This window comes from Mauremys mutica, chromosome 12, assembly GCF_020497125.1.
Source record: "Mauremys mutica isolate MM-2020 ecotype Southern chromosome 12, ASM2049712v1, whole genome shotgun sequence".
Lineage (NCBI taxonomy): Eukaryota > Metazoa > Chordata > Testudines > Geoemydidae > Mauremys > Mauremys mutica.
This window is the reverse complement of record NC_059083.1, coordinates 79,289,730-79,309,390: the sequence shown is the minus strand read 5'-3', so window position 1 is coordinate 79,309,390 and position 19,661 is coordinate 79,289,730. Positions and strand designations below refer to the sequence as shown.

Here is a 19,661-nt window from a genome sequence, read left to right as displayed (position 1 = left end):
CTTCCATTTGGTGCCACTTTTCACAGAGCAGAATCTAGCAACAAAATTTTCCCCAGCCCCATTTACATTTATGACATAACAGCTCATTACGGGGAATTTATTCCCATGGGAGACTGGAAGCAGGGAGGGGAAAGGGGATTTTGGATTTTAACCCTTGCTGATAAATACCCCATGCTTTGCCCAATATCTGTAGCTTCAGCTTAACATATTCTGGGTGTGTAAACTGCATATAGCTGCTCAAATCACTTCTTTGAGGCTCAGGGACACTTTCAGATTGCCTTGCAATTCCAAGAGAGTCTGAGTTCCACCTTGTCAGAGTAAATTTGGGGTTACATTAATGCTAATGAGGATACAAGGATGCAGTGCCATCTCATCAGCTCTCAGACACACATTCAAGCCTTGACTAGTCCAGCAGCCTAAATTCAGTTTACTCTCTCAACATCTCTGCCAAGTGAGTCTCTTGGGAAAGGCTTTGCAGGGGTTAAAACAGGTGCCCCGGACCCATTTCCTCCCCTTCCTGCTTCAAAACTTGCAGAAGAGAAGAAGTCACTTTAAACCATCCCTGGTGATCCACCTCCCCTCTGCTCTTCCGAAAGGGTGGGTCTGCATTCAGGGGTGAACAGGATCATTCAGTTTGAACATTACACAGATCGACTCCTGTGCCATGCCTAAGTGAGATTCCCAGACGTGCCTTTACATGCCAGCAGGAGCAGGTAATTGCATCTCTTAGAAGACTAGTTCCCCCTCCCATGCATTAATGACAGTAATTTAGAGAGTCACTTGCAAAGCCAAAAAAAAACCATGTTTCAAAAAAGAATGACAAGGAACCATTGTGATATAAATACCAGAGCAAGGAGACAATGCGCCTTCCAGACTGATGTGATAACAGTGTTTGCTAGCATGCAAGCATATTCTTTGTAATTACCCCAATAATTCCCTCCCCACGCTCCCCTGAACTGGTTTCAGTGAATTGCAGAGCGTATTAAAATGCTCCAATTAATCACACAGCATTGAAAAGGTCATTTAATTTTGCTTTTAAACAAGCAAGTGCATTAACCCCCCCAAAGGAGCAGACAGTGATGGAACGAGTCCAGGCCTTGTGGAAGATGAATTAAGTCTTGAGCATTGAAATAATAAATAGGGGTGTCACCAAGAATGATGGGCCGGCAGGGGCCGCAGAGTAATCTAATTTTTAACATAAAGACTCAGCAAGCCTGCCTGACATGGTGGCTTTATGTAGAGCCAGTTTAGACTCGTTCCCTAGGGACAAAACCTGTTAGTGGAGAGAGGCCTTTTGCTTCTCAGGGAAAGTAAACTTATCAAAAGTTATCCTCGGGCAGAGACTATACAGAACAAAGGAACAAGAGGGCAGACATCTCAGGATGCCAGGAATCTACTGCTTTAAGAGAGCAAGCATGTCCCGTGGTCAGAGCAGTAGCTTAGGACTTGGGAAATCTGGGTTGAAGTCCCTGTTCTGCTACAGACTTCCTGTGTGACCTTGGGCAAGTCACTTAAGATAAATGAGGGTGCTGATAGGGAAGATGTTAAAGGATGTAAAAGGTACAAGCCAGATTTAGTAGTGTCCCAACAAGGAAGGTGGCTTTAAAAGCAGAAATAGGGGGAAAAATTAAAAATAGAATTGTAGGGTGAATGTAGTGCTGGTGAAAGGCACTGGAGGAAATATTCTGTCATGCAATGCACTGACTATGGAACTCATTGCCACAGGATGTTAAGGCCAAGAGTTTAGCAAGATTCAGAAAATAATTGGATATTTTTATCTGCAGGTCAAGACTATCCAGAATTAGAATCATTAATGCCAACAAAAACTGGGTGGGATATCAAACTTTCAGGGTTTAAGCCAGTTTCTGACTATTAGAGATCAGAATGAGCCCTAGTGTAGGGTGCAGATTATCCCCTATCTGCCTCCTGTAGGATTCTTATACCATCCTCTGAAGCCACTGTCAGAGACAGGATGCTGGGCTGGATGGATCTTGGGACTGATCCAGTCTGGCAGTTCTTGTATTCACATGGGCCGCTTAACATCCTGGAAGAAATCTACTGAAGAAGAATGTATTAAAAGCAGCCACATGTCCTTGGGCCAGTGGCTTTTTGTATTTCCTTTGCTATTATTTTGAATATGTACCTCTTTTGAACAAGAATGCTTTCCCTCGCAGTCTGGCTCTTCCTTCTGCATGCTACTGCCGTGTAGTCTTCCTCCTCTTTGACATCATGCTCCATAGCCATAGTAACGAATGTGATGTCACAAGTGGGCATCACCGAGGAAGTATGGGAAGGGGAGGAGCAAAGAACTTTGTCTTTAAGAATTGGAAAGGGCCTCAGGAATCACATTTGAAAAATATCACAGACCCGGCTCTTTACGCACTTCTAAAAGTTTCCTCCAGCTCCTTTTCTAAAACGGGTGAGAATTTCCTGGCTTTACAGTGGTCGCTTTGCTGAGCTATGCACATCCCCCCCGTACATTCCTTCCATCCTTGCAGGTAAATCAGTACCAGCCATTCCCCTGCCCGATTCATATTAGAGCGGAAAGCGTTGCTTGCTGTTAGCACATCAGGAAAGTCAACAATTGCCGTGGAATCTGGTTCTTAGTGGTGCCAAAGGAACAGGTGCTGCTTTTCCCAAGCGTTCAGACCCGGGCAGTTTGACCTGGTTTCTTTAGCAGCAGAGCGAGCAGAGTTTTCCTTTGGAAGTGTAATCACAGAATACGGAGCGACATTCTCAAGCTGGAATCTGAGGCGCGATTGGAAAAAGTAGCGAGACTTCTGTTGTCCCTGCCATTCAGACAGATCTATTTCTTCCCCTGCCCATCTCTTCTTGAATGCAATTAATGGAAATTAAGCACCAGATCAGTTCTCTATCCACATGGTCAGGAACGCTAGAAGGTAACATCCCTAAATCTAAAAATAAGACACTTGGCTGTACAGTGGAGAAGGGCTGAAGTGTGAAGAAGATCCTATCTGAATGACAAGAAATAGCTGTATTAAATTCGTAAAGGGATTCTGCTCTTGTAGTGTGGCACATGAGATTCAAATACCAATAGGTCACAGGCAGAAACTTGACAGTAGTAGGCATTGCATCAATCTCTGTCCATTTTTATAGCACTGCTGATGCGTTAGGGGATCTATGTGTAACTTACGAATTGTAGTTGATGTTAGGAAGCTGTGATAAAATGGTGTTGTGGAATGCCGCAAAGTGGGTGTGGAGTCAGCATGAGTCTCTGATTCTGTGACTCTAGCCCAGCGGTTCTCAAACTGGGGGTCGTGAGGGTATTATGTGGGGGGTTGTGAGCTGTCAGCCTCCACCCCCAAACCCTGCTTCGCCTCCAGCATTTATATTTTAAATATAAAAAATGAGTTTTTAATTTATAAGGGGGGGTTGCACCCAGCGGCTTGCTGTGTGTAAGAGGTCACCAATACTAAAGTTTGAGAACCACTGCCTACTGGGTACAGTGGTGGGTCGTTAGGCCTTTAATGGAAGCACCTTGGAACAATGAGTTGTCTGAAGCCTAGGGTAACCCATTCGACCAAGTTTCTCTACAGGAAGCTGGGGGAGTGGAAAGTCCCCAGCACCAGACTGAAGAAGCCAGGGGTGGTTGGTGGGACTATAAACTTGAAGGACTCACGGTAACGGCTAAAGCTTGGGCAGGAGAGGGGAGACGTGCTGTCATAGCAGGTGGGTCCTGTTTAACTGCAGGGCAGTTTTAAGCAGCAGCTCTGTACTAAATCAGATGGGCTGGTGCCAGAGCGGTGCTCTGGTTGCAGGGTCAGAGATTTTTACCGATATTCACCCAGGGCAGAAAAATGCCATTGGGAAAGAAGCCGAGCAATGTCCATTTACTGATCCTGGGTGGAGGAGCGAGCGGGAATCCCCTTTTCCACTGCCTGCCCCTAACATCCTCTTCCACAGCGGGACCGCTTGGGCTGCCTTTTTCCAACAAATGAAGTGGGTTGAAAAGCGAAGGGGATTTTTGACCAAAGGCTGGGGAAGCCTCTGAAACGACTTGAGCCAGGCGGCAGTCAGCCAAGCCGAGCTGCTGCCTGTACGTTTGAGCACCGAGATGGAAAGTGCCTGTGACAGGAGTCACACTTGACTTTTCTTGGCATTTGTGGTGGTTTGTTACGCAGCGTAGGCTCTCACGCTCTTCATGTGAACTGCCGATGGGGGTGGGGGAAAGGCAGGGACTGAGGAGTGGCTGGTCTCAAAATCGGCTGGCAGCCGGCTTTAGAAGCATAAGCCAGCAGGGAAGTGTAAAAGCATTGCGTTAAGGAATGAGAGCAAAGAATTAGAGGAGGGTTTCCTTCCTATCCGCTCCACTGGAGATGGGAGGAGCTGGTAACTGTCAGCAGGGAAACCTTTTTGCTCAACAATCCTTAAAAAATACTCTCTTGAAGGCAAGAATGCAAAAGCTCAATATATAATCCCTAGCTCTTGTCTGGCACTTCTCCTTGTAGGTCTCAGCGTGCTTTACAAAGAAGGCAGGTATCATTAGCCCTGTTTTACGTTGGGGGAAACTGAGGCACAGGCAGGGGGAAATGAGATGACTTGCCAAAGGTCACCCAGCAAGCCAGTGGCAGAGCAGGGGAAATAACCTGTTTCTTGAGGCCCAGCCCAGTGCTCTAAACACTAGAGACTTTGGGTCAAACTTTCAAAATGGTTTAGCCTCCTAAGTTTTGTTGAAAGTCAGTCGGGTGGAGGAAGGCTTTCTGGCAGTGAGAAACAGGGAGGAAAGGTTCTTGGGAGAAATGGCAGATCCATACCAGCCTCCCGTGGGGCGGCAGCATGATCTGATGGACAGGGTACTGCACTGGGGCTTGGAGACCTTCTGTTCCCAGCTCTGCCATAACTTGCTGCGTGACTCTTCTCTGGGCATCTTTCCTGTCTCATCCTTTGTCTATCTTCTCAAAGCTCGTTAGGGGCTGCGAGTGTAAATATCACAACACAAGATCTAAGCCTTTTTATTCTTTTAAAAGGGGCGGGGGAAGAGAATCCTGATCCTAAGAGATGCTAAAGCAACTCCAACACCAGTTGCTTTCAGTGAGAGGATTCAGGATTAAACTCTGATCATCTAAACCAGGGGAACTCACATGGCCTCAGAGTGCGGCGGCCAGCTCTTGCTGGTGGCCACTCTGACAATTTTTCCTAAAATACTTAATTAACTTTAGGAAAAACAAATAAATATGCACATACACATGTCCAAATAATTGTAATGTAGAGGGTTTTTTGCAGACAAAATAATCTACAGTTGTCTCTATTCTTTACTGGACCTAAACAGAATAAAAACACAAATAAGGTGCTTTGCATGCTCTGCTTTTTGGTGGTGGGTTTTTTTTTTGTTTTAAGACTTGCTAGCTAGTAAGTCTGCTACCGTGAAAAGTGGGGTCCCGCTGGAGGGTGGAGGAGGCAGTGGGGGCTAGGGGTGACATGGGGGTTGGGGGGGAGCCTGGGGCCAGAGCGTGAAGCCCTATGGCTTGGGGGAAGGAACCCACCGCCACAAGACTGGAGCCTGCCGCCCACCACCCCAGGGAAGGTGAAGAACTCCCACTGATCACCTGCTCCTGCAGAAGGGGGTAGGGACCAGCCCCTGCTGGTGGGCCCCCATCCCCATCACCACCCAGGAGGCTGTGGCTGCATGAAAAGCCCCCGATGGCCACATCTGAGAAACGCTGATCTAAACTTCCAATCGAGAGACCTAACTGGCGTCTCCCAAGGTAGACTGCAAGAGATTACGAGCCCCCCGCCCCTTTCCCCCGCAGCCGTACACAGATGAACAGCAAGCCATCTGTTTTCCAAAGTTCTCTGGTATTGGAGTTTGTCTATATAAGAGAAACTCCATCGGGACTGATCCCAGGTCTGTCAAACATGATCTCAAGAGCAGGCTTTGTCACGGCAGATCCACTGATACATTTTTCAGGGGAGCAAGAAGCCAATCCTGTGTGAGTCCTGCACGACCCGGGTTGTTACTAGGATAGATGTTGAAATTTTCCGACCATTCAGAATAATTGTAGCTTTGCTTTAGGAGTGTGTGTATTGTTGCAGTTTCTTGGTAATAAAAACGGCAGCTGCTGATTTTGCCTGGCCATTGTGTCTGTGGGAAAAACTGCACGGTAAATAACACACGTGGCACAATGTTGAGTTCTCTGGCTTGCTTTATACTGGAGGATCTAATGAGCCCGTCTGTCCTTAATATCTAAAAATGAAACAATTTTCCTGGGACCTCATGCACCAGAATAATTTTCTCCAGCTGTAGAGATCTTCCTGTCCACGTCTCTCATTCACAGGGCATTGTGAACTGCACTAGCCCCTGGTGTGTTTTCACTTAACTCTAATTAGCAGTATGAGCTAATTAACCTGGGCTAACTTTTCCTCTTCCTTTCCTCGTGCTTTTGGAATCCACTGACAAGTTCCAATAAAGGGGCCTGAGTGGGGAGCAGATTGGAGTGACGCAGAGCACTCGCAGTTGGAATAAATCAAGCACTTTGCGGAAGGTCACTGATATTTTTCAAATTGAAGAAGGTGTGTGTCGGTAAGGTCAGTATGTCTCTGTTGACAATAAGCATCTGAAACGGCAATATATTTCCCGGTTGCCTCTATTTAGGCATAAAGCTTTTGATACACTCAGCATGGGTAGCAGAAGAAATAGCTAGGGGTGGCTTTTTATCATTGCCAACTTTCAGGCAAATGCATCTCGATTTCAGAAGTAGATGGCTTGCTTGATTATATGGATCTGTAATGCTAACAGCCTGGTGGTTGCTTACGCGGATCCTTTTCTTTTCATTGCAGTCTTTAATTTATAGACTCCTGTATGTTCTGGTCATGCTCTGTGCTTTTAATTTTGTTACCCTTTTGTGCTGACAGGACAGAGATGAGAGCCAGTTGTCTTTCTGGTGCCAGCAAATCAGTTGATGATAAACTGTGCAAAGCTGCTGCTTGTTTGATTTGTTCTGTAGCTTCAGGCTTGCTAGGCGCTCCGCTTGATGCAGGAGGACAGATTGTGGCTTTGGCGAGCGTACGGCCTCCATGAAGACATGACAAGCGAGAGCAGTGACTAACGTAATCAGGATGAGAGTAGGACAGGATTACATGAATAGGTTCATGCAATCATTTAGACCAGTTGTGTGCACTTAATAGTTGAAGCTTTATTAATATCACCTGAATCTTCCTCATTAATTCTCACCAGATTAGGTCACTTCTTGTAGGCCATGCTGCAAAAGTGACTTTGTAGGATCAGAGGCTGACCCAGGTAGGTTTTAGGAAAAGTGTTCCCTGCTTGGAGAAGTGGGAGCATGGGACTAGCCATGGAGGTGGCAGTGGAGAGGCTACTGAGGGGCTGACAGAAAGGAGAGACAGAGGGAGAGTTCTTTGTAGGTTGCAGATGGGTTTTTACCCAAGTCTTTCAGTCACTTGAACGTCCTTCCATCCTGCAAAAATCCACATTCTTCCGATCAATACCTTTGCTGAAAAAAAGTGGCAGCAGCTAAACCTTTCTGCCACTTCTGTGCATCTCATCTGAGCCCTCGTTGAGCTCCCCCACAGCAGACCATTTCCCTCTTCTTTTCCCTCTCAAAGTTAATTTTAATCGTTGGTGAAAGCCACCGAGCGCCTCTCTTTATCCATAGACACCACCCACCCCAGATAGCAGCAGGGCAAGTTAGCCCCTTCCCAGCCAACGCCATATCTGAGGAAAGAAAACATCTTTCTCACCAAACCTGCTCAATCCGTAGCCTCACTCTGCTTCTGCTGACAAAGGTTTTGATGGTGGGCTTGCTGTGAATGGGTGTCTGCGTCCCTGGGACCGGACTGAAGTCATCGACTCATTTCACACCCAATTGCCTCTTGGGCACAGTTGACCTTGGTTCTCTTTCCTTCCCAATGTTGGTGTTTGGTTTTTGCGGGCAGTATACAAAGGGTTTAGCAGTGTAGTGTTTGTTTGCGCCCAGTTTACTGAGTGGGAGGGGCGGAGTTATTTCAAGTATATGATCCAAATCACCCTGGGTGAGTGACCCATCCTCTTCATTATTTACCAGTCCCCCAAGTTTTGTGGCATCCGCAAGCTTTGTCAGTGATGTTTGTTTTCTTCCAGGCATTGATAAAAATGTTAAATAGCACAGGGCCAAAAACCGATCCCTGTGGGGTCCCACTGGAGACACACCCCATTCGCAGTTACATTTTAAGACCTATCAGTCAGTTTTTAATCCATTTAAGATGTACCATGTTAATTTTATAGTCTAGGTTTTTAATAACAATGTCGTGTGGTACCAAGTCGAACACCTTACAGAAGTCTAAATCTATTGTATTAACACTATTACCTTTATCAGCCACACTTGTAATCTCAGTTAGCTTGAGAGGATCTGTTTCCCATAAACCTGTGCTGATTTGCAGTAAGTGCATTGCCCTCCTTTCAATTCTTCATTAATCGAGGCCTGTTTCAGCCGCGCCATTATCTTGCCCAGGATCAATGTCAGGCTGACAGGCCTACAATTCTCTGGGTCATCGAACAGAGGCTCCTGCAGATCCCCAGTTCACGCAGGTAGATGGAGAAGTCAGAACTCTGAGTGCTTTCAACTCCCAATCCAAGTCTGTTAGCAAGGACTAAAAAGTGACAATGCACTAAATAAAGCACAGATTTTTCCTCCATCCTCCTGACTTTTTTTTTAAAAAGCCTCTCATTAGTTTTACTCCGTTATCTCATTGTGTCTGTTATGAAGTAACAGGTCTGGGTCAGGTCAGCTTTCACAGGACTTAAGTGTTTTCCTGTTTTGAGTTTGAGTGTGTTGCACAATCACACACCCTTTTTGGGGGAAGAAATCTCTCTTCGCTTTTGAAGTCAAACACAGATGAGGTTTGTAAGGTTCTGCCACCCCCATAATAAACACTAAAGGGTAGGGAAGGTGGTAAATTATTTTAGGTTAACACATGCTGTGCAGTTTGCATTGAAACAGGCCTCTGCTTCACCGTTCTCTTGTTTTGCCAGGGTGATTTGAGCCCTCGTCATAGAATCTGATCCCAGTGCTCACGCAGACCCAGTCACCGACAGCTGGTGCATTTATTGGTTCTTGTTAAATTAATGCTTCCTCTAAAAAATTTGATTTATCCGTGACCCTCTTCTTCTCCTGTGTTTAGTTATTTTGAATTAATTTGCATGACAAATGTTTAAACCCATGAGGTTATGGACAATATTGTGAAATAAGGAAATTAACTGCATTGTTCCAAACTTCCCGCGTTGTTGATTTTTGTTCCTTTGAATGCTAGGAATTCTGCCCTCTCCGATTTAGAAGAGAGCAATGTCTTACTTTCCTGAACAGTTTGTCAGCATTTGCTAATCTGGCATTGCGGGGTTGCATCCAATTGATTCAATTTATGGATCTTTGTCCTTTTTAGCCCATATCAAATGGGCACGTACATTAAGTTCCCCTCTGTGCACGTGCTTCCAGTATTTCATGGAAAATGTTTCCCCTTCCACATGCTTTTTTCATCTGCTCATCACATATTCTGTAGCACACCTGATCCTACCTCAGCCCAGCTTAGACGGACTCCCACGGAAAATCTGGGAAGTGCTGAGAGGAAGAAAAGACTGGTAACGTTTTGCTAAGGAAAAGTCCTTTCTAGAAGAATAACGCCTCATCAGTGCATCTTCTAATTGCCAGGTTAATGGAAGTGAAAGCACCCTGATTAAACTGCAGTAGAATGATGATAGCAAATATGTGATTAGCATTAATAACACCAGTCAGAATATATTATGCAAACGAGGGGGTAATAGTTTAATTATTCATCTTCAACCTTTATATTTTTTTAAAGTCACCTTACTCATCAGGTTTCTCATTGCCAGCTCTGGTGTACGCTAGTTTATATTGCTGCTCTCTGAATCAAAGCGCCAAAGCCACGTTGCCACTCTCCTGTCTCAGGTAGAACGAAGACACCGACGTTCCATGCTTTGAACAGTGATCCCTTTCTCAACACTTTATGTTCCTCCAGCCTTTGCTTTGCCAGTACCTTGCCATCCGTTTTGTCTCTAGGGTTAAACCCTTTAATGAATCCAGAACCTGAAAATGGCAGAAAGAGAAGTAGCAATTTCCCAGGAAAACGAGTAGCCCTGAAAGGAGCTGAAATATACAGTTCTGATGATCTCTGTTCCAAGGGGAGACGCACTGAAATCTAACACATTCTCCAGTCTTCCTCCCCTCTCCTCTATAGGCTTTCTGCGACCTTTTCCAAGCTGGACATTTTATTGTCATTAAATTCTGTGACAAGCAGAAAGTTGGATTAAACAGCCTATCTAATCTATCTAATCTAATCTATCTAATCTATCTATCATGGTGGAGTTGTGCCAATGAGACTTACTGAAATTCAGTTCTTTACTGCCACATATAGTCTTCTAGTTGAGAGTATGGAGGTCAGCAGTGACACCTGGTGGCCTGTCAGGTTAACCTCAGCTGTGAATTTCCTATACGTTTGGTGTGCCCGTGTCTCTTGGGGTGTCTTTTGAATCACAATTTTGCTGTCTCGCAGGGACATATTTCCCTGGCCTGTGGTATTGCAAGTTCCTACTGTCTATGGGAGAGTCCATTTGGACTTGCTGCAAATTCAACACTGACCTGGAAACATGATATTGTGTCTGACTGGTTCAATGAATTTTGTTCTTGGACAGTGTCTTTGTGTAGGAACCCCACTCCTGGACTGGGACCCCATTGCGTTTGTATAGCACCTACACATATATTTTGTTTTTATATGGGCACATTGTCGTATATTTTGAAACACAGAAAGCTGTATCAACCAGATATTCTCAGTGCTGTTAAAGGTCTGATCGTACTCTGGAAATGATTCAGTGAAATTACATTGTATGGGTCCTTATTTATTCTTTCCCCCAATTCCAAGGAAATATGCTCAGTTTTGAGTTAGTTTTTTCTCTCTCCCTAATTGTCAGTGCTGCAAACTCAGGCCTCAATTGAGAAAAGCCTCCTTTTTCAGAAATGCACTTAAATACGTGCTTAAGTTCTGTTGCAGTCAATGGGCATCAGCAGATGCTTAAAGTTAAGCATGTGTGTTTTTGAGCTCTCCTGAATGGGGCCTGAAAATCCAAATGGAATGTTTTCTGCCTGCATTCCTGAAGTGCAGTGCAAGGTTCCACGTGCAGTTTTGACCACGCATGAGCCAGAATACAATCCAGCTCGCTGTTCTGTAGTTGTATTAGCTCAACAGTGCTGACGGCAGCACATGGTTTGTCAGCAGAGTAAGGTACTGTATGTTTAGCCGTTTTTCTCACTGTAACTACACTTGAATTACGTTTGATTTTTTTTTCTTAAAAAAAGGTGGCATTTGGAGTTTGTTTTGAAACCTGGTGTATATTCATGAGTATATGGGCATGAAATTAACATCTTTGTGTTTTTAAAAATCCTGTTCCCTGCCGCTTTTTCACTGCCAGATCCATCCCGGTATATTGAGTACAGCCAATGCAGAAGCTTCTGTGAAATGCATTAGGTTTGCAGATGAAGGATGGAGTCAAAATTCCAGTTCTTGCAAACCCACAAAGTCTTAAAACTGCCGCTTTGTGGAACCGGCCCTATGAAACCTGACAGTTTGTGAAACCTGCCTGGTTTAGTTTTTAACTACATAAAGTTTTTAACTCAGGCCCAGTTTGTGGAAAGACATATTGAAGGTCATCAGGCTTCTCAGTGAGCTTGGTTCTGTCTTCTTAATTTGCAGCGAAACCCTGCAAAGCTTGATGGCTTCCCTTTGAGTTGGTTTGAATCCAAAACTCGGGGAGGTGTGAACCAAATCCAGAAGATTCCAAAGTTGTCTTTGAGCATTGGGTTGGGGGGGAATGTAGAGAGAGGAAGACACACACTCGTACATGGAAACAATGTTAAATTTCCCTTTAATCCATTTCAGGGCATCAGTGAACCTCCCCACGCTGCCTTGTCTAGGAGCTACGATCCGAGAGCGGTGAAAGAGAAGTATGACCCCGAGCCGACTTATCACCAGGACTATGGGAATGAGCTCTCCATCCGGATAGGTAGAACTGGGCTTCATTCAGGCAAGCATCCTGTCATATACCAACAGCAGAGTTAGAACTCAAATAAATTGGCTCATAGACTATAATATAAATATGCTTGAAATTTAATCCACTTCAGTGCACACACACGCTTTCTCCCTCTTTCTTTCTTGGCACAGGCTGACGTCTGGCCCAAGAATCATTGCTTCTGTTTCTCCTTCAGTTCTCAAAACCACTTGCATGAATTATTAATAATTAGACATCTAATTTGACAGTGAAATGAAATTCACTTACCTTGAGATAATAGTTTTTCAGCTGGGAAGGAGTGGGCGGCTGGGTCACTTTTGCCTTCCCATGCTGAATTGTATGCATCAGTGACGGCTTGCTGTAATTATGGGCCATGACTGATGGTCACTTTGTGGCTCCGTATTTTGGAGAATAGAAGTGGTAGCTGTTAGAACATGAAATAAATATGTCCTGTCTTGGGGAATGTTTGTTTCTTTTTAACAGTTTTTTTTTTTTTAAAAACCAGTGGGAACTTCTGATCTAATTTTGTAATCTGAAAGCATGTTAAAACTTCCCATTTTTAGGTGAGTGTGTTCAGTGCTTACATGGCCGTATAATGAAGATCAAGTGTGGTACCCATCTCATATCTGATGTGTCTTCTACAGGGGATCTAGATCCTTCCTACGTGGGAAGATGAATGTGATGTAATAGGATTGTCCTTCTCTAGCTACTGAGAGTCTGCACCAGGCAGAAAAACGTAGTTTGATAAATGACTAATGAAAAATAGTCTCACTGCTTTGGTATTTTACTTGAGTTTAAGCGTATCTGGTACACTAGACGCTACCCCAGTTTCTCCCCTCCAAGTATGGAGATGGGAGCGCATCCAGTAAAGAAGTGAGTCTTTCTGCAAAGAATTGCTGCATTAGCTCCTCGGGTGAGGTTTTATTCTTTATTATATAGTTGCATTCTTTATGGAAAACTGTTCTGAACCAGAGTGTTTTTAACTTTTTAAAAATTTAGACAGGTTTTGAAAGGAGCCTAAGGGGGTTAGGTGTCCAGTTACCAGGGGATTTAGATGCGTCATGTCTTTAAGCTCCTTTAACAAGTCCAGACTGATATCCCAGCTGATAATTCTATTACTTCAGAGCATTTAGCATGCTGGCAATTTTATGTCCTAAATGTAATTTAATTTCACTCTTAAAATAATCATCCATCTTTCTGTAAGTTCAGAGCTGCTCTGTTTTGTATATGCATCTGCTCTTGGTTGTAAATGAAGACCCTGGAAGTCGTTTTGAGAACAGAAACTTTCCATTATGCACTGTTGGTTCGCTCTCTCTGGGGAAATTTTTTAAAAACGACAACAAATCAATACCCTTTTCTCTTCCATGATCTTTTTCTTAGTTTTTTGCTTGTTGGGATGAACTTGCTATTTTCACAAGACAGTGTGATTGCCAAGAAGACCGATGGCAAATAGAGACAGACAGCAACTTGGTAATTAGCAGCTTTCACTAAGCCTATCAAGAACTTACCAGCTGTGTTCTTGTGAAATTTCTCAGGGCACATAATGGGTATTTTATTAATCTAAATGGTGGTACTTGCTAATGTAAATTTTGACATTAGTCACTGTTGAATTATTAATTTAACTTTCGAAATCCCAAACAAGTAAGCTTAAAAAAATCCAGCGCCTCTTGCATTGTTCTGAAATTAACTTAAAAGGTGTAAGGTGGTAGTGATGAGTGGAGTGGAGAGACTGATATTGACTTGATTGAAGGGGCATGAAAGTGTAAGCCTCTCCAATCCTATGTAACCAAGGCCCCGATCCTGCAAAGACATGCAGAGACTTAACTTGACTGCCATGAGCATAAGTGTTCACAGGATCAGGGCCCTAATTACTGAATCTTCAAGTCAGTGAATCCACTCAGTAAATGGGAAGATTCACCCCAGAGCTACATAAAAGAAGATGGCGGGGTTGGGGGTGGGGGAGTCCTGTGAGCAGTTGACTGTGTGCTAGTAAAACAGGAGTCTATCCCCTACTTTTCAATAAGCTGGGGAGGCTGCTCCATTTCCTTCCATGTCTGTCTGTCTGCCTGCCTTCGTGCCCCCTTGTCTGCATGTTGTTCCCACTGGATGAAAGCGCGATTGGAAGAGGTGTGGGTACCATCTGGACTGACCTCTAGTGAGCGCTCTGCAAACATGTGATCTGGGTTTTACTTTGCCCCCAAGTGTTGAACGTCATCTTTCTCTTTATACTGACAGTGCTTTGACCTTCCATCTTTGGGTATTAGCTGAAGCAGTTCTAGGTACCAGTTTTATAAGCTGCTGCCCGTGGGAGAAGAGCAGCGTTCATTTTTATGAGTGCAGTTGCAGAGGTCTATACAAAAAAATTATCAGTTACTTAAAGCAGTGTTGAAAATACACATGCTTCCTCTGGAGCAGTTTTGCCTGTACTCCGTCTCAAGCAGACGTGTAAAGTGAAGTGCCGTGAAATGCACATCTCTAGTCTCGGAGTGTTAACGCAATGGGGGAGATGCATGCAGGCTTAATAACTGCTAACAATGTATTAAAGTCAACGCCAGATTCAGTCTCCAAACATGAGACTGGTGTCATTGCCTCTCCTCGCCCATCACCAGGTGCACGGTCATGCTGCAGAGGCTGTGTTAATGTTGGTCTGTATTCCTTGACACCATGAGAAGCACTCCCCTAAACGGTAACATTCAGCCATGTGCAGAGGGGCCAGCCAAGGGCCATGCACCACTTATGGCCTGTGTAAGCCCTCTGCATGGGTGTGCATTTCACCCACACCGATTAGACTCTGGCCCAGCAGGGTCAGTTCAGGTTGTGTATGCGCCAAAATGCATTGCACCCTAAGCCCGGCCCTGGAATGTCCCTGCTGTGGCCCGGTTGCAGAGGAGGTTGTGGAGATGCACCTGTGTGGATTAGGAGGAGGAGCAGAATCAGAGCCGGCACTCTGGTGGCAAGGGCCCGCTTCTGAGTATGGCACACAATGCAGGCTGATTCCTATTTTAAATTTGCCTTTTGCTTTGTGTGTGCGTGCACCCACCCGCATCCGTGCCTGCGCAGACTTCTCCCAGGGGAAGTCAGTGAGGAGTTGCAGAAGTGAACAAGTAGCTAGGCCAGTAACTAGAAGGACTATGAAGTGCCACAGATGCCAGGTGGGATTCACCGCACAGGTGGCTAACGTTCCTCAGCAGTGGAGTGGACTGAAGTTAACATGGTGGCTCCTACAGAAGCTGCATTGTGAGGTGGTTTCTTGCTAGGGACTCCCTCATTTCAAGTGAGCTAGTGGAAGAGCGAGAGAGGTATCGCGCTTGGCTCCAAGCACAACTCTCTAGTGATCCACACAGAGTCATGGGATCGAGGAACAGCGTAAGGGAACTTTCCTGAGTCCTGAAGCCTGGCTCCTCTGTGGTCCTGGCCAACTCAGTGAGGCCCCCATTCTGCAAAATACTTAAGCACGTGCCAGACTTCAGACACGTGAAGAAGGATCTGGGGGTTATAGCGGATCAGCTGCAGAGCTACACAGCACCTTTCATCTGAGGATTTCAGGGCATGTTACAAATGGAGAAACTGAGTCAGAGTGCAGTGAAGTCATTTGCCAGGGGTTGCTTAGGGAGTGAGTGACACAGCTGGGATTAGAACCCAGGTCTCCTGACCCAGGGTCCCACGCTCTGAATGACACAGTGAATATAATCTAGGTGTGTTGTCCTTATGACAATGCACAGTCCGTTCTACCTGTGTTAAGCAGTTTCTCTTCTTTCTTGCCATTTCTCTATTGGTGACTTGTATGGCCTCCTTCAAACACTGATGATCACGTGCCAGGCTGTCGTGCTAGTTGGTTTCTCTGATGCCAGCTCCAACCCTTGGTCTTCCACTTGGTCGTCTTCTATCCACGCTCATGGCAAGAGCCATCCTACCGACCCGGCGCTGAGGTCCCTGCTGGCAGCCTGGCCTTCCTCAGCTCGTCTTCAGCTGGTGCAACCTGCATTAAGTCCCTTACAACCTCATTTCATTTCCTCTCCTTGAGTGTCCAGCCGTGCAACCACCTCAACATCTTCATTTCCATGGCGGCGAGCGCACTGGTTTCTCTTCCAGTGGCTGGCCTGGTCTCGGTTCGGTACTTTAGGATGGATCAAATCACACTTTGATACTCTCCCTTTCACCTTCAGTGGCAACTTTCTGGGGTCAGCTCCTGCCATTTGCACCAGTACGTTGCCTGGTGCCGGTCCGGAAGGCGCCGCATTCAGCACTTTCCAAGTCTGGATTGGACCTCGGTCACTCCCTCCCCTTGCCGGCCGTGGTTTCAGCAGTGGCTGCTTTTATCTTCCACCCCTCAGAAAGCAAACCCCTTTCAATCAAACCCTGTGCAGCAGGCAGTACAAGAGAGCCCCTTGCCTCGTTACCCTAATGCCCCTTTTACATCTCTGAAGATATTGGGCAAAACTCTACGAGTAACATGGGGAAGAAATGGAAGGAAAGCAGCTAGTGAGCTAAAAAGAGGAATGAGGTAAAGGAGATAAGGGGACCCCTTAACCCAGCTGAGAGATGGGGTGAGCTGAATTCTGGGATGCACATTTTTGCCCCAAGTGGCAATAGAGCTGTAATTCATAGGGAACGAACGTCTCCAGTATGTTACCTGGCTGCGTCCTTGTAATCCTGAAATCCTTCCTCTAAATCGACCCCCTTCTCTCCTGTCCCTTCTGAAAGCCTGGCTTGTCGTCTGCCTCAGAACATCCATTAACTCCAGCAGAAGCAGGTGGTGATTGTTAGCCTTTTCTGTGCGTCTGCGACATGAGTCAATAGAGCGTGTGCGTCCCTGTCTTTCAGTGGTAACTTCTGAAATACTTTATTATATTCTCGCTTTTCAAAGCCCTTCTTGGTCCTGGGAGAAGTGCATCTGTAGTGGTTAATGGAAGACTCCCATCCATGTTTTGAGCTCGACTAAGACACACTCAGAAAGGACACAAAGACCCTACTGAGTTGTGCCTCTCACTCTTTTCTAGTGATGCTTTGACATGACCTAACACACAATCCTTCCGACAGGAGCCCTCACTTCTTTCTGTGAAAAAACTTTAAGGCAACTCGTAGTGATGAGTTGTTGTAACTCAGCTAACCAAACCTTTGCTGATGGTGATGAATGCACTGTGTTTAGATGGCAAAGCCAGTGGCGTTAATCTGGATTTACACCAGTATCAACAAGAGCAGAATTTATCCCAATTTTTTTTTTGGCAAGTTTTACAATTGCTGTCAGTTTCCTGGGTGATCCTACAAAACCAAACCAGGTTCCCTTTATATTTTTTCCCTCTCTTTGGTTGGAGAGGAGGGCAAATGTTCCCGTTGTAGCAGCCCTCTGTTGGTGTACCCCTCGATTGCAGTGTAGACACCCCCTTTGTTGTAATGTCTCTCTGCTGGTGACTCGGGAGCTGGAAGAGTCCCTTGCAGAGTGCATGATGTCCGAAGTGCTGTGGGTGGAAGTTTGCAAAAGCTCACCACGTAAACTCTCTTCTTTCCTTGCCCTACGTATGTGCAAGATGATGGAGTGTTGGGGGAGGGGACAACCTTTGCAGCGGTGAAAGTCTGTTTGATTCATTGCCATGATTTTCAGTCAGCACCCGGCATATGTGAATGAAATATTCATGAAGGGGTTACAGCTTACATAATGGATGGGTCCCTTATGCAAAATGTAACGTTTCCTAGTTGGGAAGGTCCCATTACATTCGTAATCACGTTGACACATTCGCACCACACTTGGTACGCTACTGAGCTTGGAAAAACACCACTTACAGCACACATTGAGGCTAGCTATTAAAATCCAAATGAATCAAAGATGAAGTGCCTCTGGCTATTTTAATATCGATTTAAGAAAACTAATGCCACGTAGCCATTTAAATGGCTAGTGATCTATATCACCTTGTTTAAATTTCTAGCCTTAAAATTTTTATTGAATAAGGAAAATTTACATACATGCATGCTAAGCTCCTTGGTAATACACACTCTGGACCAAATTCTGCTGTTAAACCAATGTAAATCTAGAGTAATTCATTGACTTCAGTGGAGTCACTCTGGATTTACACTGCTCAGGGGGTCACACGCTAGGTAGCTTGTGCAAGATGAGCTTATTGCATGCAGCATTGCTCCCTGCAACTCTCCACTTCCCCTGCAAGCTAGTTGGGTGCCACCGTCCCGTCCTCTTCTATTTCAGGGACTCCTTGCAGCTCCCCCCATTCTGCCATAATCTCCCTGATGCCAGTGGCTCTGTGTGCTCCCCATTCTCCCCTTCGCCATGCCAAGGGCTCTGTGCACACCCCCAGATCCTCCTTTCTCTCCTTCCTTCTCCCCCATTATTTTTTCTCTCCTTTTTTCCGGAGTTGTCACTCAGTGTCAGTGTGTTAAATTCTATTGGGAGGATGAACAGGGGTACAATGCTGGAAGGTGTTAATGGGTGCCATCAACAGGTGACAGCAGCTCCCTCTGCCCAGTTTCCACCTCCCCAGATCAATAGAGTTCTGGCTGTAGATGCCTACAACATTCCTGGACTCTTTGGAACTAATAGGATGTGGCGTTCAAAAATTACTCCGTTACGTAGACAGACAGACAAATGCCATCGAGTCTCGTGTAAGGCCTCGCAAACTCAGCCAGTTAAGATTCCTGGCAGATCTCACCCAGCTAAATATTATCTCATTTTCAGGAAAACTTCAGACTGTGTTCTGCCTGCATATACATCATCTGTTGCCGTTCTCTGGTCTATTGCTAAGGCAATTTGAGAATAGGATCTTTCTTGCTTAGTTCATCTGTTTCCCGATGCTCAATCCCCACTTGACGTCAGGAGCCGAAGACCCCATTTTCATAAATGTCACATTTGAAATGATTATTTCTAGGAAGAGCGAGCCAAGGCAGAACTTCCTGACGCATCAGCACAATGACTTCTCAGCTAGTTCCCCTCCCTCCCCAAGAGGGCGCTAGATCTCGAGAGAATTCATGTGCCATTTGTCAGGAAAGAGAGGTTTTTAGCTGGGACTAGAAAAGGCTGCATCGTGCGCCGGGTATTTCCTCGTTTCAAAACAAGGCAGGGATAAATCCGATGCCTTTGCCCTTCCTTCCCATTTCTCAGTAAAACAGCATCCTAGGCTGGGTGCTGAATGCGTAGAGCTGCTTTATCTGCCCACGGAGTTACTGTCTTGTCCAGCTCACAACTTTAAAGAGCCCTTGGGATGCGAAAGATGCTGCATCGATTATTTTTTAAAAATCCAACTCTTTCTAAATTAGTGCATGTGAAATCGCCTCTTGGCATCTTTTAATATTGTGTCCTGCAGTTCCGTGCAAATACCGCCTTTCATGGCTTCCCTGTCAACACATCCTTATTTTCTGGGCTTTTGCCAGTGCTCTCCAGGATGAAATGTGTCCTACAAGTTCTTAGCTCAGCAACGGGTTGTTGTTTTTTTGTTGCTGTTTTTTTGTTTAAATCTTGTCAACTGTTTTATGTTACAGGAGCTCCTACAAAGCAACAATACCTTTGTGCCTTTGGTGCAGGACAGGACCTTTGGGTGTTTTATTATAGGGAGCGAGGCAGGGTGAATCGCTACCATGTTTCCTGAGATGTGGCTGGGGTGGTAAGCAGTGAAGAGAGCAC

The 19,661-nt window shown here is 45.4% G+C and overlaps 1 protein-coding gene and 1 long non-coding RNA gene across 3 annotated transcripts in view; one reads left to right on the top strand and one right to left on the bottom strand.

Annotated features, from left to right (window-relative positions):
• LOC123347060 overlaps positions 1–2,211 on the bottom strand; it is a 33,330-nt gene extending 31,119 nt beyond the window's left edge. Inside the window, exon 1 of the long non-coding RNA XR_006573030.1 lies at positions 2,144–2,211. This is a non-coding gene — a long non-coding RNA (uncharacterized LOC123347060). The remainder of the gene's footprint in view (positions 1–2,143) is intronic.
• Positions 1–19,661, top strand: part of SLC39A11 (solute carrier family 39 member 11) — a 245,794-nt gene that overhangs the window by 59,225 nt on the left and 166,908 nt on the right. For both annotated transcript variants that reach the window (XM_044984502.1, XM_044984501.1), the window contains exon 5: positions 11,905–12,049. In XM_044984502.1, coding sequence (XP_044840437.1) covers positions 11,905–12,049 — 145 coding nt within the window. The remainder of the gene's footprint in view (positions 1–11,904; positions 12,050–19,661) is intronic.